Source organism: Lytechinus pictus, chromosome 3 (assembly GCF_037042905.1).
Source record: "Lytechinus pictus isolate F3 Inbred chromosome 3, Lp3.0, whole genome shotgun sequence".
Classification (NCBI taxonomy): domain Eukaryota; kingdom Metazoa; phylum Echinodermata; class Echinoidea; order Temnopleuroida; family Toxopneustidae; genus Lytechinus; species Lytechinus pictus.
In genome coordinates this window covers 1,656,191-1,674,209 of record NC_087247.1, presented here as the reverse complement: position 1 = coordinate 1,674,209, position 18,019 = coordinate 1,656,191, and the positions used below count along the sequence as shown (strand labels likewise).

The window sequence follows — 18,019 nt, the reverse complement described above, 5'->3', positions numbered from 1 at the left end:
TCCAAAAGTCAGTTAAGCGTAGAGGACACAAAATTGCCATACATGTACCTCCCTGCTCACCCCAAACCTCTCCCCCCCCCCAACAAATGGAAGCTTTATTTTATTTGATTATTTACGAACGTTCTCTACTTGTCAAAACTATCAAAATTGTTAAGGATCTGCCTTATAGAAAATTCAAGCGCACTTCGTGTCGTGTTCTCGTGCTTGCGTCATTTACAAAGGCCAAATGAAATTTGATCTTAGTTATATAGCAATATAATGAGGCATATCTCTTAAAGTAGCTAAAAAGGCGGCAAGGCATTGTGGCCCCGGGTAAATCTAGGAGTTACACCAATAAGTGCCCACATGAGTATGGACTTGGTTTTATACCCCCCCCCCCCGATTTTTAAGTCTATTTTTCTTTTAATTATGTTAACAATTTGCATAGATTTTGTAGCCCCACGCCGATACAAAAGGTAAGTTAGAATCAAAGTTCTAATAATCCCGCCTTCTAACAAGGTATTCTGTTTGGATGCCTATTGACATTACCGCCCTAAAAATTATACCATAGAGCTATATATACTTTGTTGATTTCAACGTGCCCAGGATTTTATAGGTCTAATAAGTTTCGACCCCCATCAAATTAATGGCAAGGTGAATTATATCATTCTAAAACAGGAACAAGCGATTATCGTACATTGGTGGAAGAAATAGTTAATTTTTAAGCAGTTTACATGAAATCGCCGACCAATTTTTCAAAAGATTCTAGTGTTGGATGACTTTTAAAAGCATTAAAATATTATAAGAGGGCAAAAAAGTAGAGACTCCACAGGATGTTCCTTCTTATCCCCTTTTAAGATTAACTGATTAAGAAATACCTAACAAAGGTGCTGTTTAAGTCATTAAAGATCAAAGCGTCATTTTGCTTTCACCATATAATGCACGGCGAGTTCTTTTCAAAGAAAGTATCCGACTTAGATTATATTGATTAATTATCATCGAAGGGTCATGGGCGTAGCGGACATAAATATTCTGCGAAAGATCCTGCTCTTTTCATTGCGCTTGAGCGTTTTTCATTAAATTGATTAATTGTGTATACATGTACGAGTATGAAAACAGTCATAATGAATTGCGAAGAAGCACTATTATACTCACCTGCTGCGACCAAATAATCCAATGATTATGTAAACATGAAATGAAATTACATGAATACTTTTGCATAAAATATTATGGCATAAAATCACAAACTTTGTAATTTGAACCATCAAATTAATGGCAAGGTGAATTATATCATTCTAAAACAGGAACAAGCGATTATCGTACATTGGTGGAAGAAATAGTTAATTTTTAAGCAGGGTTAATTAGATATATATGAATCTTTCCACTTTGAAACGTACTAGAAGTATTTTTTAGATCATTTATAAGACAGTTTATGGCTCAATATTTCGCACATTTACACCTTCATTTCGGGTCGGAGCAGAAATAAACAAACAAGCTATAATCGTACATTGCTGGAAAATACCGTAGATTATTGCAAAAGGCAGTCAGATGCTTTCCGCCTCATAACTATTTGGAAATCTACTACCCGTTTTATCTATTAACATTCCAAATATTTTGCTTCATTTCATGTCGGGTCGGATTCAAGAACAAGCTATCATCGTATTGTTCGAAGAATAGAATAGTTATTTTATTTCCGCGTTAAATATTCTAGGACCCGTGTTATCTGTCAATATTCCAATATATTTTGTTTTATTAAATGTCTGGTCGAATTCAAGAGCAAGTGATTATCGTACATCGTTCAAAGAAATACGTAATTATTTCGCAAGTTTAATTATATGAATACGAATCTTTCCACCTACAAACGTACCAGAAATATTTCTAAACCATTTAAGACACTTTTAGCTCAACATTTCATTCTTTTTTATCTTCATTTCGTGCCCGAGCGGAAACAAACACACATGCGATAATCGTACATTGTTGGAAAATACCATAAATTATTACGAAAGGTAATTAGATTCTTCCCGCCTTAAAACTTTTTAAAAGTATATTTAGAATAATCTAGGACCCGTGTTGTCTATCAATGTTCCATATTTTTTTTAAAAAAATGTCTGGTCGAATTCAAGAACAAGCGATTATCGTACATTGTTCGAAGAAATACATAATTATTTCGCAAGTTTAATTACATGAATACGAATCTTTCCACATTGAAACGTACCAGAAATATTTTAAAAAGTTTTTAAGACACTTGTTAGCTCAATATTTCATTCTTTTATACTTTCATTTCGTGCCAAAACGGACCCAAACAAACACGCAAGCGATAATTTTACATTGCTAGAAGATACTATGCCCTATTCCATGTCGGGTCGGATTAAGAACAAGTGATGATCGTACTTTTTTGGAAGAAATAGATAATTATTACGCAAGGGAAATGATATAAAACTTATATCAATATGAATCTTTCCACCTCCAAACGTACAAGAAGTATTTTGCTAAAAATCTAAGACTCTTTTTAGCTCAATATTTCATAGTTTAATACCTCCATTTCGTGTCGGGCGGACAAGAAAAATCGCCGCATCGGTCGCGCACATTTCACCAACGGAAATAGAAAGAAGCACATCATTTGAGTACGAGTATTCGCTTGCAAGTTGGCCGCGTGCAAGCTGCGAGAAACGGCGAGAAGCTGCAAGGATAAAACCTAGGCTTAATGATTCCTCTTAATCTGCATTAATCTGAGCAGCGCGCCGCCGCTAGCTGCGTCTAGCGGGGAGATACATCCTGTTCACTAATTACCGCAGCGGGGGTGTGCTCGCGGGGTGCACGCTGCCAATACAATATGGATGCTTTCCCTAAATATCCTCGTTATAACGAGGTAAATGTTCTCGTTATAAGGAGGTTAATATTCTCGTTATAAAGAAGTAAATGTTCTCGTTATAACGAAGTAAATATCCTCGTTATAACGAGGTAAATGTTCTCGTTATAACGAAGTAAATATCCTCCTTATAACGAAGTAAATATCCTCGTTATAACGAGGTAAATGTTCTCGTTATAACGAGGTAAATATCCTCGTTATAACGAGGTAAATGTTCTCGTTATAACGAGGTAAATATCCTCGTTATAACGAGGTAAATGTTCTCGTTATAACGAGGTAAATGCTCTCGTTATAACGAGGTAAATGCTCTCGTTATAAAGAAGTAAATGTTCTCGTTATAACGAAGTAAATATCCTCGTTATAACGAGGTAAATGTTCTCGTTATAACGAGGTAAATGTTCTCATTATAAGGAGGTAAATGTTCTCATTATAAGGAGGTAATGTCTTTAATATAACAAAGTAAATATCCTCGTTATAACGAGAATATTAACTTCCTTGTAACGAGAGGTAAAAACTTCTTTAATAGAAGGATGAAACGTTCTCAATATAACAAGGTAAATGTTCTCAATATAAGAAAGAAACGTCCTCGTTATAAGGAGGTAAATGTTCTCAATATAAGAAAGAAACATTCTCAATATAACGAGGTTAATGTTCTCGTTAAAAGGAAGTTAATATTCTCAATATAAGAAAGAAACGTTCTCATTATAAGGAAGAAATGTCCTCATTATAAGGAGGTAAAAACTTCTTTAATAGAAGAATGAAACGTTCTCAATATAAGGAAGTAAACGTTCTCAATATAAAAACATCCTTATTTTAAGAGAAAAAATCCTCAATATAAGGAAGAAACGTTCTCATTATAAGGAGGTAAAGGTCCTGTACGTTAACGTTCTCAATATAAGGAAGTAAATGTTCTCAATATAAGGAAGAATTGTCCTTGTTATCTAGCTAGTTAGCTAGTTAGCTAGCTAGTTACCTAGTTATCTAGCTAGTTATCTAGTTACCTAGTTAACTAGTTACCTAGTTACTTAGCTAGTTACCTAGTAACTAGGTAACTAGTTACCTAGGTAGCTAGTTATCTAGTTACCTAGTTACCTAGGTAACTAGTTACCTAGCAATCAAATTAATTTAAATGAGATTTTTTGAAATGATTAATAAAAAAATCATTCAAGCAATCCATCAATCTCTAAATCAGTTTAAACAAATCACTATTTTTATTAATCTCTATCATTCTACAGTGCGTATCAAAAAAAGTTTACACTTTGAAAAAGCCCTGGGAATTAAAAAGTATACAACATGTGGGTAATTTTTTCACATATAATCCTGGGTTTGGGTCTCATCTAACCAACAAAAGATTTTTTTTTGACAGAATGTTACACGTGAGTGAGCACTGTCCATTTTTGTAAAGCTCGCAGAAATCAGTTTGCGCAGAAATGCTCGTTTTCACGCTGTGTCAAGGGGAAAGGGTGAAATCAAACTTACCCTGCGATACATTTTTCATACAATTCCCTTGCACTTTAGTCAATTGAATAAAACGGATACATTCAAACATTTTGTAACAATTTTGTCACCCAAATTGAAATTTCAACACTTAGTAAGCACAACCTTTACCATTTTTGGGCCAGCTGGATCTGAGGACATAATTGAATCTGAACGAAAGTTTATATCAGACATCTCCAGCATTTTTCACTAAGGTTTTATCATTTAAAGTGGGTTTACATTTCATTTTTCATTCAAAATTGTTTCTCCACACTTTTCCCAAGCTTGACAATGATTAACAAAATATAAATCAAGCCTAAGCCATTTCATGTAAATCACAGCTCAGTGTAAAGCAAATATCGTCACAATGGACTTGGTGTGTGGGGGAGTGGGGTGGGGCGCAATGCATTCTTCGAAGTGTTTTGGGCAAGGAAACAAGTTCAAAAAGGTAAGAGATATCTTCAAATCAATTTTACTAGCTAAATTACATGTGTTCTTCATGATTAAGGTCTACTTTTATTCGCATAACTATTTCAAAGTTCTGCACAAATCATTTTTCAATAAGTTTTCAAAAGTAAGTGGTGCTCACTCAAGCGGAAATATTTTTCGACAGTTATATCGTCATTTGCTTAAATGGATCTGTACCAATGTTAAAATGTGGACAAATATTCAGGATTTTACAAATGTATAATTTTACAGGACTTTTTCAAAGTGTAAACTTTTTTTGATACGCACTGTATATGTAGTTTATTATTCATGTATTATTCAATATGTTTATTATCACACCATGAATTTTGAATTTGAATTATCAAATTATGAATTTTATTTGAATGAATAATAATTTTATATGAATGAATAATAAATGTTACTATAAAACAAAATTATTCACAGCTGCTGTACTCACAGTTGCAATTATCATTTTGTTTTATATTTTCTTGATTATGTATGTATGAATTTTGAATGAATGATAAAGATTACTACAAAGCAAAAAAACTCTTTCCTTCCGTTCTCTTCTTCCTATAAGTAAGTCTTTGTCTCCTTTCCCTTCACTTACTCAATCGCAAACTCGACTTTGAACTATATAATGTACATACATGTATCTGTGGATCAATTAGTCAATCAATCAGTAAATCGATATATCTATATGTCTGCCTATCCAAATATTCATATTATATTTCTAACAACCAACCAACCAATCTATCTATATCTATGTATAAACAGTAATATAAATCAATCAATCATTCCTGCTATTATCAATCAATCAATGATACCAAACAATAACAATAAATTGAATTAGATAAAATCAAATGTCAAATAATCAAATGACAAAATTAAACGATCCTTCAATCTGTCTCTCTCTCTTTATCTTTTTCTTTATCAATTAATCAATAGAAAAAAAATCTTTCAATCAATCCATCCATCAAATAATTCATCTATCAATGAAGTTATCAATCAATCAATCGATCAATCAATCTATCACGCAACTTGTAGGCCATCCTGTAACTTTCATTTTGGTTATCAATTACGATGTGCCGTAGAAATGAGTAAAAATATGCAAATTTTCAAATCGTTATCATTTATTCAGACAGAGAGAATATTATTGGATATGTACATCGATTAAACATCCGTTATAATCACACGATGAAGTACAATAAGTGTAAATAGATACACAAAATATGATTTTGTGCGAGTATAATAAATGACACATAGAATATGGGTTAGTTTTGCCCATTTCTTCAATTTAAAGTTTCTTAATCTGTGGTTTGCCGTTCAATCATTAAGCCTCCATTGTTCTACTCTCCGGCATCTCATGAAATAATTGGAGCCTCTTAGTGATGTCCAGGTTTGGTAGGTTTAGGCTCCGACTCGTAGATCTCCAAGTACCCGGCTTGTGTATTGCAGCTCTTTGCTTGGACGCCGTTTCCCGGAACCGGAAGTGCTACTATTGGTCGGGCATCCATCATATCGGCGTTAGCGTACTCCTCATCGTACGTTGGTGCGGTGGGTTGGTAGTGGGGGTGGTTGTGGGTGTGACCATGGTTTTGGTCATGAGTGTGTCCATGTTTTTGAACATAGCTGTGACCATGGGCGTGGTCATTGGAATGACCATGACCATGTGGATGGTAGGCTACTCCTGTTGATGGGGTTTGTTTATCATGTTCATTGAAGCTCTGATAGCGAGGGGGTGGGTCATCCTCAGGTGTCTTGCCGCATGATTTTCCTGAAAGGTCAATAGAAAATATCAATCATAAGATATATGGCTATCAACTGATATCAAACCATCTAAAGGGGATCTTTCACTAGATTTGGGAATGAATGAAGTTGAATCTAGGACAGGCAAGCATTTCTCTCTGCAATTGATCAAAATATCGATGAAAATGCGATGAAACCTTCTGAGCCTTCTTTGATTAATGGATATCAATGTTAAGAACAAAGGTTGGTTTGGATCTAGACCACTCCCATGAGGCAAGGTTTAGTCACGTTATGATTGTCACAGTATCAAAGTTATTTCTTGGGCATATTTCAATCAAATTTGGAGGATTATTGTAAAAGACGACCATTGAAATCTTGATATCAATAATCATAAACTAAATCAACTTACCGTTCAGATCTTTAGTTGTTTGTTTCCTCGTTTTCCTGTTGAATCTTCGTGTTGATATTCTGTAAAGTGTAATTGCAGAATAGTTCCACTTAATGTACATGTTAAATCTTTACAAATGTGTGCTTGAAATTGTATCCTGTTTATACTCCAATATGTGATATTCAAGGATATGATTATCCGACTAGTCGACAACCCATACCAACCATCCCTCTCTTTTCCCAATCGAAGCAGCATTCCGTCGTCATAACCCTAGAACTTAAAAAGAACTTAAAAACAAGAAATGAGGCTAGTGTACAAGGAGGAATTTTTAGGACTAAAAAGAAGAAATGAGGCTAGTGTACAAGAAGGAATTTGAGGACTTAAAAACAACAAATGAGGCTAATGTACAAGGAGGAACTTTGGGAACTTGAAATCAAGAAATGAGGCTAGTGTACAAGGAGGAATTTGAAGACTTAAAAACAAGAAATGAGGCTAGTGTACAAGGAGGAATTTTGAGGACTAAAAAGAAGAAATGAGGCTAGTGTACAAGGAGGAACTTGAGGACTTGAAAAGAAGAAATGAGGCTAGTGTACAAGGAGGAATTTTGAGAACTTAAAAAGAAGAAATGAGGCAAGTGTACAAGGAGGAATTTTGAGAACTTATAAACAAGAAATGGGGCTAGTGTACAAGGAGGAATTTTTAAAACTTAAAAACAAGAAAATGAGGCTAGTGTACAAGGAGGAATTTTAAGAACTTAAAAACAAGAAAATGAGGCTAGTGTACAAGGAGGAATTTTGAAAAACTTATAAACAAGAAATGAGGCTAGTGTACAAGGAGGAACTTGAGGACTTAAAAAGAAGTAATGAGGCTAGTGTACAAGGAGGAATTTTGATAAATTAAAAAGAAGAAATGAGGCTAGTTTACAAGGAGGAATTTTGAAAACTTAAAAAGAAGAAATGAGGCTAGTGTAAAAGGAGGAATTTTAAGAACTTAAAAACAAGAACATGAGGCTAGTGTACAAGGGTGAATTTTAAGAACTTAAAAACAAGAAAATGAGGCTAGTGTACAAGGAGGAACTTGAGGACTAAAAAACAAGAAATGAGGCTAGTGTACAAGGAGGAATTTTGATAACTTAAAAAGAAGAAATGAGGCTAGTGTACAAGGAGGAATTTCGAGAACTTAAAAACAAGAAATGAGGCTAGTGTACAAGGAAGAATTTCGAAAACTTAAAAAGAAGAAATGAGGCTAGTGTACAAGGAGGAATTTTGAGGACTAAAAAGAAGAAATGAGGCTAGTGTACAAGGAGGAACTTGAGGACTTAAAAAGAAGAAATGAGGCTAGTGTACAAGGAGGAACTTTGGGAACTTGAAATCAAGAAATGAGGCTAGTGTACAAGGAGGAACTTGAGGACTAAAAAACAAGAAATGAGGCTAGTGTACAAGGAGGAATTTTGAGGACTAAAAAGAAGAAATGAGGCTAGTGTACAAGGAGGAACTTGAGGACTTAAAAAGAAGAAATGAGGCTAGTGTACAAGGAGGAATTTTGATAACTTAAAAAGAAGAAATGAGGTTAGTGTACAAGGAGGAATTTTGAGAACTTAAAAGCAAGAAATGAGGCTAGTGTACAAGGAGGAATTTTGAGGACTAAAAAGAAGAAATGAGGCTAGTGTACAAGGAGGAACTTGAGGACTTGAAAAGAAGAAATGAGGCTAGTGTACAAGGAGGAATTGTGAGAACTTAAAAACAAGAAATGAGGCTAGTGTACAAGGAGGAATTTTAAGGACTAAAAAGAAGAAATGAGGCTAGTGTACAAGGAGGAACTTGAGGACTTGAAAAGAAGAAATGAGGCTAGTGTACAAGGAGGAATTTTGAGAACTTATAAACAAGAAATTAGGCTAGTGTACAAGGACGAATTGTGAGGACTTAAAAACAAGAAATGAGGCTAGTGTACAAGGAGGAATTTTGAGGACTAAAAAAAAAGAAATGAGGCTAGTGTACAAGGAGGAATTTTGAGAACTTAAAAACAAGAAATGAGGCTAGTGTACAAGGAGGAAATTTGAAAACTTAAAAAGAAGAAATGAGGCTAGTGTACAAGGAGGAATTTTGAGAACTTAAAAACAAGAAATGAGGCTAGTGTACAAGGAGGAATTTTAAGGACTAAAAAGAAGAAATGAGGCTAGTGTACAAGGAGGAACTTGAGGACTTGAAAAGAAGAAATGAGGCTAGTGTACAAGGAGGAATTTTGAGAACTTAAAAAGAAGAAATGAGGCAAGTGTACAAGGAGGAATTTTGAGAACTTATAAACAAGAAATGGGGCTAGTGTACAAGGAGGAATTTTTAAAACTTAAAAACAAGAAAATGAGGCTAGTGTACAAGGAGGAATTTTAAGAACTTAAAAACAAGAAAATGAGGCTAGTGTACAAGGAGGAATTTTGAAAAACTTATAAACAAGAAATGAGGCTAGTGTACAAGGAGGAACTTGAGGACTTAAAAAGAAGTAATGAGGCTAGTGTACAAGGAGGAATTTTGATAAATTAAAAAGAAGAAATGAGGCTAGTTTACAAGGAGGAATTTTGAAAACTTAAAAAGAAGAAATGAGGCTAGTGTAAAAGGAGGAATTTTAAGAACTTAAAAACAAGAACATGAGGCTAGTGTACAAGGGTGAATTTTAAGAACTTAAAAACAAGAAAATGAGGCTAGTGTACAAGGAGGAACTTGAGGACTAAAAAACAAGAAATGAGGCTAGTGTACAAGGAGGAATTTTGATAACTTAAAAAGAAGAAATGAGGCTAGTGTACAAGGAGGAATTTCGAGAACTTAAAAACAAGAAATGAGGCTAGTGTACAAGGAAGAATTTCGAAAACTTAAAAAGAAGAAATGAGGCTAGTGTACAAGGAGGAATTTTGAGGACTAAAAAGAAGAAATGAGGCTAGTGTACAAGGAGGAACTTGAGGACTTAAAAAGAAGAAATGAGGCTAGTGTACAAGGAGGAACTTTGGGAACTTGAAATCAAGAAATGAGGCTAGTGTACAAGGAGGAACTTGAGGACTAAAAAACAAGAAATGAGGCTAGTGTACAAGGAGGAATTTTGAGGACTAAAAAGAAGAAATGAGGCTAGTGTACAAGGAGGAACTTGAGGACTTAAAAAGAAGAAATGAGGCTAGTGTACAAGGAGGAATTTTGATAACTTAAAAAGAAGAAATGAGGTTAGTGTACAAGGAGGAATTTTGAGAACTTAAAAGCAAGAAATGAGGCTAGTGTACAAGGAGGAATTTTGAGGACTAAAAAGAAGAAATGAGGCTAGTGTACAAGGAGGAACTTGAGGACTTGAAAAGAAGAAATGAGGCTAGTGTACAAGGAGGAATTGTGAGAACTTAAAAACAAGAAATGAGGCTAGTGTACAAGGAGGAATTTTAAGGACTAAAAAGAAGAAATGAGGCTAGTGTACAAGGAGGAACTTGAGGACTTGAAAAGAAGAAATGAGGCTAGTGTACAAGGAGGAATTTTGAGAACTTATAAACAAGAAATTAGGCTAGTGTACAAGGACGAATTGTGAGGACTTAAAAACAAGAAATGAGGCTAGTGTACAAGGAGGAATTTTGAGGACTAAAAAAAAAGAAATGAGGCTAGTGTACAAGGAGGAATTTTGAGAACTTAAAAACAAGAAATGAGGCTAGTGTACAAGGAGGAAATTTGAAAACTTAAAAAGAAGAAATGAGGCTAGTGTACAAGGAGGAATTTTGAGAACTTAAAAACAAGAAATGAGGCTAGTGTACAAGGAGGAATTTTAAGGACTAAAAAGAAGAAATGAGGCTAGTGTACAAGGAGGAACTTGAGGACTTGAAAAGAAGAAATGAGGCTAGTGTACAAGGAGGAATTTTGAGAACTTATAAACAAGAAATTAGGCTAGTGTACAAGGAGGAACTTGAGGACTTGAAAAGAAGAAATGAGGCTAGTGTACAAGGAGGAATTTTGATTACTTAAAAAGAATAAATGAGGCTAGTGTACAATGAGGAATTTTGAGAACTTAAAAACAAGAAATGAGGCTAGTGTACAAGGAGGAATTTCGAGAACTTAAAAACAAGAAATGAGGCTAGTGTACAAGGAGGAATTTTTAAAACTTGAAATCAAGAAATGAGGCTAGTGTACAAGGAGGAATTTGAGGACTTAAAAACAAGAAATGAGGCTAGTGTACAAGGAGGAATTTCGAAAACTTAAAAAGAAGAAATGAGGCTAGTGTACAAGTAGGAATTTGAGGACTTGAAAAGAAGAAATGAGGCTAGTGTACAAGGAGGAATTTTGAGGACTAAAAACAAGAAATGGGGCTAGTGTACAAGGAGGAATTTGAGGACTTGAAAAGAAGAAATGAGGCTAGTGTACAAGGAGGAATTTTGAGAACTTATAAACAAGAAATGAGGCTAATGTACAAGGAGGAATTTTGAAAACTTAAAAAGAAGAAATGAGGCTAGTGTACAAGGAGGAATTTTGAGAACTTAAAAACAAGAAATGAGGCTACTGTACAAGGAGGATTTTTTTTAAATTTAAAACGAAGAAATGAGGCTAGTGTACAAGGAGGAATTTTGAGAACTTAAAATCAATAAATGAGGCTAATGTACAAGGAGGAATTTTGAAAACTTAAAAAGAAGAAATGAGGCTAGTGTACAAGGAGGAATTTTGAATACTTAAAAAGAAGAAATGAGGCTAGCGTACAAGGAGGAATTTTTAAAACTTAAAAAGAAAAAATGAGGCTAGTGTAAAAGGAGGAATTTTAATAACTTAAAAACAAGAAAATGAGGCTAGTGTACAAGGAGGAATTTTGAGAACTTAAAAACAAGAAATGAGGCTACTGTACAAGGAGGAATTTTTAAAACTTAAAAAGAAGAAATGAGGCTAGTGTACAAGGAGGAATTTTGAAAACTTAAAAAGAAGAGATGAGGCTAGTGTAAAAGGAGGAATTTTAAGAACTTAAAAACAAGAAAATGAGGCTAGTGTACAAGGAGGAATTTTGAGAACTTAAAAACAAGAAATGAGGCTAGTGTACAAGGAGGAATTTTTAAAACCTAAAAAAAAGAAATGAGGCTAGTGTACAAGGAGGACTTTTGAGGACTAAAAAGAAGAAATGAGGTTAGTGTACAAGGAGGAACTTGAGGACTTGAAAAGAAGAAATGAGGCTAGTGTACAAGGAGGAATTTTGAGAACTTATAAACAAGAAATGAGGCTAATGTACAAGGAGGAATTTTTAAAACTTAAAAAGAAGAAATGAGGCTAGTGTAGAAGGATGAATGTTGAGGACTAAAAAAATTCCACCTCATATTTGTGTTATTGATCATGACATGTATGTCATGATCAATAACACATGCTTGGACCAAAATGAATCTGTTTTATAATGACAGTTTAAAGGGCAGAATGTTTAGTTTCTTACAAGTATATAACCTACCAATTTCTTGAAATATCATGAACCTGTTAATAAGCATCAATTAAAATCATGTCTTATGGTTATGTTCTTGCATCTATTTAAGTAACCTGCAGAGTTTTATGAAATGTGGCCCTGCTCATATAATTCTTATGAAACATACCTTCTCATAACCTCCTTTCTTCCCCCGCACAGGTGGACGACCACGGCTCCGATGACAATACCAATGATGAGGATAGCGACGAGGACGATGACGAAGAAGACGAACTTCTGCAGGGAATTATCAATAATCATCATCTCGTCATCGGGAATGCTGTCATCACGAGGAGTTGTTGAGTTCGGTGGTGCGGTGATGATGGTGGTCGGCGGTGGTAAGGTTCGCCCTCCTATATTAAAAAAAAATACAAGTAACATTTACCGCTTTAATATTATGTTTTTATTATAATTTTTAAACAATACAATATTTATGTATAATGTAATACCTATGAATTAGGAAATAATGGACATTTGGCATAATTATTCGATAAATAGTCATATTCTTCTATAGGTGTCAGTAATGACTGAAAATGATCAGTAAGCTAAAAAGCAGCAACGCTGTTTACTTATAGAGCCAAAAAATGGGAAGGATCTTTCCACTTGAATGATATTACACGTGTATTCGAAATGGCAGATATACAATTATACGTTATGTTGTTAAAAATATTGACATCCGAAATATTCTGAGTGACTTTCCAACCTCGTACTTTTTTTGAGGGATCGAGAATAAATGCTGGCTAAATTCCAGATATAAACCATGATACAGCTTAAATTTATATTTTGTTATTATGAAGAGTGTAAGAGTATCTTTATTATAACAAAGTATATGATTAGCAATGAAAAAAATACCTTGGGGTTCACAAACTCCGTTGACCTCCATGAATCCAACACAACACTTGCGAACATTGACGTAAACGAGTTTGGTTACTTGCCTGTACGCCACGTGAGGATTCCACCTATACATGTCGGAAGCAGAAGAAGAAATAATGATAGATAATGAAATTATCATATTTATTGAACTTCTATCCATCTTTGGACAGGCAAAAGGAAGGGTAGAGTAGTCGAGGAGGGGCCAGTTCGTTTCCCAGAGGCCCACAGCCAAAGTTTTAAAAATTAAAAGATTAAAAGATTCCAGAGTTTGAACATAACACCAAAGAGTATTCAATAACAACCCAAGTGTTGTTATAATGTATGTTGAACTAACACATAATTTAACACCGGATGAAAATGACTGGTATGGTGCTCTATGTACACTGGTTAACACTTCAGTTTATTGCTGTGTAGGCCATCATGCATGGACCATTGGTTGGATGAATTTATGTCGAGGATAACATATTCACCTGTATTTCCTGCAGTGTGCCAAATGAAGCCATCCGCACCTTGTCCTCGTTGCGACTCTTCTTCGAGTTTGGTATGATTGCGTCACTGTGACTGTAGCGCTGTATGTAAAAATTCGGTAAAATAATTTAAAAAAATTTCAAACGTGGCTTGAAGGAAAAAACAACAGCAACACTTTTCCCCTTATAAATACCTGATAGTGCAATGTTTAAGAAAAATAGGATCAAATGTTATGTAAGTTGGCATTACACCTCTGCAGATATTTAATATCGTTGTATTTCAGCATGGTGACAGTGGTGCTGATGAACGCATTTTTTTTTCATAAACTCAGCTTCGAATGTGGCAAAAAGTGAACCCCATTAGATATGCGGTGAATCATAAAGGCCCATTGTCAGCTTCAAGATTCAGAATTAACTTTTTTCTTTGACCAGATAAATATTTCTTACTATTAAGCGTTTTATACTAATATAATGGTGAGATATGCTGGATGTATACTCGTTTAAAGCATGATTTATTGAGACATGTTCCTACCTCACAATTTTGGTGCATCTTCCCGGCTCGAGAGAAGCCACTTCGTTGGCCTCGGTTGGTTGATCGCGATCGTTGCCATGGTCGTGGCCCCGAGGACCATGCTCATGCCCGGGTCCGTGGTCGTGACCACGAGGACCGTGATCATGTCTTGGTCCGTGGTCGTGGCCGCCGGGACCGTGGTCATGTCCACCAGGTCCATGTTTTCCTCCTGGGGCAGCACCGACCATGGATGCGACGACCAAGGCCACTGTGGCTAAGATTATGCTAATGCTGTGATTCATCTTTATTCAGTCTTGTTGAAAACTGATATCTGTAATGTAAAATGCCTAAATTTGAGTTAACTAATTAACACTGTCAACAGCATGCGCTGCAGTAAAATGGGAAGATAATCCACTTTAATTACATTAACGAAATTTATATAAAATCTATTTTGCTTTACCCTATTTCCAATTTTTTTTTTAAAGTAAGCAATCAGAAGATCGACTGTTTATTTTGTTTGTTTTTATTTTCCCGACAATCCCGGCAATGATGATGTCAGTGTGTGTGATGTCATTGTTAAAAAAAAATGTACAAATAGTGCATTTAAAAACTCATATTAGTGAAATAATTTATCCATACTACAATTGTTAAGGTCTAAGTTCTATATCAATAACGTAATAAAACTGATACACCACTATCCCCTCACTTAGTCCTTGCAATCGAAATCAATTATTTATCAACACCATTCGTTTACGTTACAAAACTTACAATAAGTAAGCATCGATAAAATTTAAAATCGCTCTGCGATCATCAGGCCAAACCAGATTCCTCGAATAAAAATATAGTAACGTACCTTCTTTGAGATTCTTTCTTTTGTTTTGCGTTGCCTTTCCAACTTCGTCACCCTCTGCTGCTGGATCAAATCTCTGATGCTTTCCTTTGAGCTTTGTTACTTGGTAGTTGGATACCAGGTCCTATTTATCCTATTCTTCAGGACCAACGAGCAGACACCTCCACCAGCTCGCTTCGTTTGGGTTAACAGGACCATCGGATGTGATGGCCCAGAAAATTCAGAAGAGGAAACGTCCTCCCACTCATCGTGCGTATATACAATATCCAAATATAATTTGAACAGTCATCCTTCAACAATTTCGCCGACTAATAATTTCACTTGTTTGAAATTGCTCATACTCATAATATTTGATATTGTTTACCCACCCAACACCCGTGGCGACTGATCAAAATAAAACCAAGTTTGATATTTTTAAAGTTATTAAAATTATAAAATTATTGTAAATCAATGAGCAGATGAGTTATTACTCCTTCGTAAATCACCCCTGCCATTTATCTTCCATAATACAATTGAATTTGTATTCAAATACACTTGGGGGGGGGGGGTAAATGACAAGGGAGAGGAAGAAAGGGTTGTGAACAAATAAAAAAAAATATTTTAAGCAAATCACAAAATCTCCATTAAATGCGACGATCATGACGTTACAAGTTTGTTAAACTTGTCGCTTTCTCTCTCTATCTATTTTCAAAGTGAAGAAACGTCACATTTGTTTCTGCGTTCTGTTTTACTGCACTGCACCCCTTAACTCATACACAGCAAATAATGTCATATTTTACCTTATTTCCTTATCTTTTCTTCTTTTTATTTTTCTATTCGGTCGTTGAAATGTTGACGGGTCAAAATGCCTCGAAGCCCCCATCTGTACCCCAGTATCATTAGGTATGATGTCGGTGGTGGGAAGCACGTGAAAAGATTACCGAGATTCGGCATTGACCTACTACACACACTCTAAAAAAATGAGTACAAGTTTACCCAATATTGGGTTTAAAGGGAACAAGCATGTTTGCCGTGTAATTTTCCCCTCATACTGGGCAAAATGCAAATTTAAAGTGTAAATTTCAACGCAACATTGCGTAAAATTTACAAAGTATGTGGTAAATAATAATAAAAATATGTCCATTTATATAGCGCAGTTACTATGTGCCTATACTCAACTGCGCTTTGATACTTTGTATCATATTATTACCCCGGCAGTAGCTAAGCCGCCATATTAACAGTCGCTAAAGCGTTCAAGGAACAAATCCTATCGGGTTACCCATTCACCTCGCCAGGGTCGAGTGCAGCACAATGTGGATAAATTTCTTGCCGAAGGAAATTACGCCATAGCTGGGATTTGAACCCACGACCCTCTGTTTCGACTAATGTACTGGGTCACAACGCTCTATATAATTTTACCCACCAACCATACATGTTCCCATATTACCCAATATTGGATTAACTTTTTTTTGAGTGCACAGAGTAAAAACGTTTAAAATTGTATACAACACTTTTTACTATCTGAACCTTACAGTAGTTCTTTGTTGTTAAAGATTTATTTGAACTGTTAAAACAACTATTATATGGTTAATATTATAGTAAACAACGTTGTATAGATTATTTAAACAGCTTTTATCTTTATTTTGTTAAATATTTTTTAATCACCCTTTTAAAGTACATCCCTAAACATTTTCGTCTATATAATTTGGCTATGAAAGATCATGTTGCAGTGTTGCCACAGCACCAGCACCAGCATTCAACACAAATTGGTCCATTGAATATTTTTAATTGTAGTACTTTGCGTGTCTTGGTACCGATCATCTTCATAACCATCCCAAAGTTGTTGTGGGCTCTCTGAACCAGTGTCTCACTGAGCTGAATAACCATGATAACAGGGATATTTAGAGTTTATCGACCCATTTTTATACTTTATTTTCCATCTACTTTCTTCTCCCACCACTTGAAAAATAATGAGGGCGGTCGTGGGGCTTAGAAAGATTTTCCAAGAGGAGGTTCTGGTAAAACAAAGGTCTTCATTCCAGAATCATATTTTGTCAACATCTCCCAAGGGATATATGACTGTTGTTTTGAGTTAAAATGAAGCCTATTGATATACCTATATTATACCATAACAGCCAAATTTTTAAAGGGTGCTGACCCGCACCCTGCTTTCCAGGGCCATGGGCGGTTGATCCCCCCTGTCTCTACTGTGGGGCCACCCCAGCACACTGGGTTGATTTATGTTATTTTACCACCAGGCTTTTTAATTGAGTAGTTGAAGAACAAAAATCCAAAGAAAAAGCACCATGCGTAATCATAAAATGAAATGCACAAAGTCTTAACAAGGAGAGTATGAACGTATGTATGAAGTTATGAACTTCATTGCGATGGGGAAAATTTGTAGAAAAATTGAGGGGCAGTTCGAGCAAGTGAAGAACACGTCACATGTTAGGAAAGAAGTTTTTAGTTCCGCTCTTGACACACAAAATAAAACGGATTGGCATTGACGTGGTTCCTTAGAAAACACAGACTTAAAAATCCACTAATCATACAAACATCGTTTGTGTTTAATATTTATGCGTTGTTAGGACGACGCATCAAACTTTGAACCACCCAATGTACCTCATTGTTTATGCAATATTAATACAGTTATCCGACTGCCGTGAAATCCTTCCTTTTGGGATCAAAATTTCATCAAGGGATAAATAATGATACCGTTAAAAAAAGATACATATAAATCTGTGCGATGTTTGCTTTCAGACTGACTTGAGTTTAAGACACCCAGCACTTCTACTTCCCTTATAAATTTGGAACCCCCATGTCATGACTGTCTGCCTGCTCTGTATAATATTTGTTCCCCAAAAGTTTAAGATCCGACGGTTCATTTTTGTTTTGATTTCTTCGTGTAACCGGAAAAAGATGTCGCTTTATGGAAGCATATACTACAATTTGACAGCATGATCTTTGATAGTGTTGGAATAAGTGGAAC

The 18,019-nt window shown here is 35.3% G+C and overlaps 1 protein-coding gene across 1 annotated transcript; it reads right to left on the bottom strand.

The window, feature by feature from the left end:
* Positions 1-6,015: 6,015 nt before the first annotated feature.
* LOC129256038 (uncharacterized) lies at positions 6,016-14,491 on the bottom strand. Its single transcript, XM_064097822.1, has 6 exons — positions 14,223-14,491; positions 13,694-13,792; positions 13,203-13,309; positions 12,481-12,703; positions 6,927-6,985; positions 6,016-6,545 (listed from the first exon to the last, which is right to left on the bottom strand). The coding sequence occupies exons 1-6, from the start codon at positions 14,447-14,449 to the stop codon at positions 6,154-6,156; spliced, it is 1,107 nt and encodes a 368-aa protein (XP_063953892.1). The 5' UTR covers positions 14,450-14,491; the 3' UTR covers positions 6,016-6,153.
* Between the last annotated feature and the right edge of the window lie 3,528 nt (positions 14,492-18,019).

What these genes read in the sequence shown, in the direction of transcription:
- LOC129256038 (XM_064097822.1), bottom strand. Translation starts at nt 14,449, where the DNA reads ATGGTCGGTGCTGCCCCAGGAGGAAAACATGGACCTGGTGGACATGAC. An exon ending in AGAAAGGAGGTTATGAGAAG is followed by an intron (nt 6,986 to 12,480) that starts GTATGTTTCATA and finishes TACACTTTACAG; the next exon opens with AATATCAACACGAAGATTCA. An exon ending in AACAACTAAAGATCTGAACG is followed by an intron (nt 6,546 to 6,926) that starts GTAAGTTGATTT and finishes TTGACCTTTCAG; the next exon opens with GAAAATCATGCGGCAAGACA.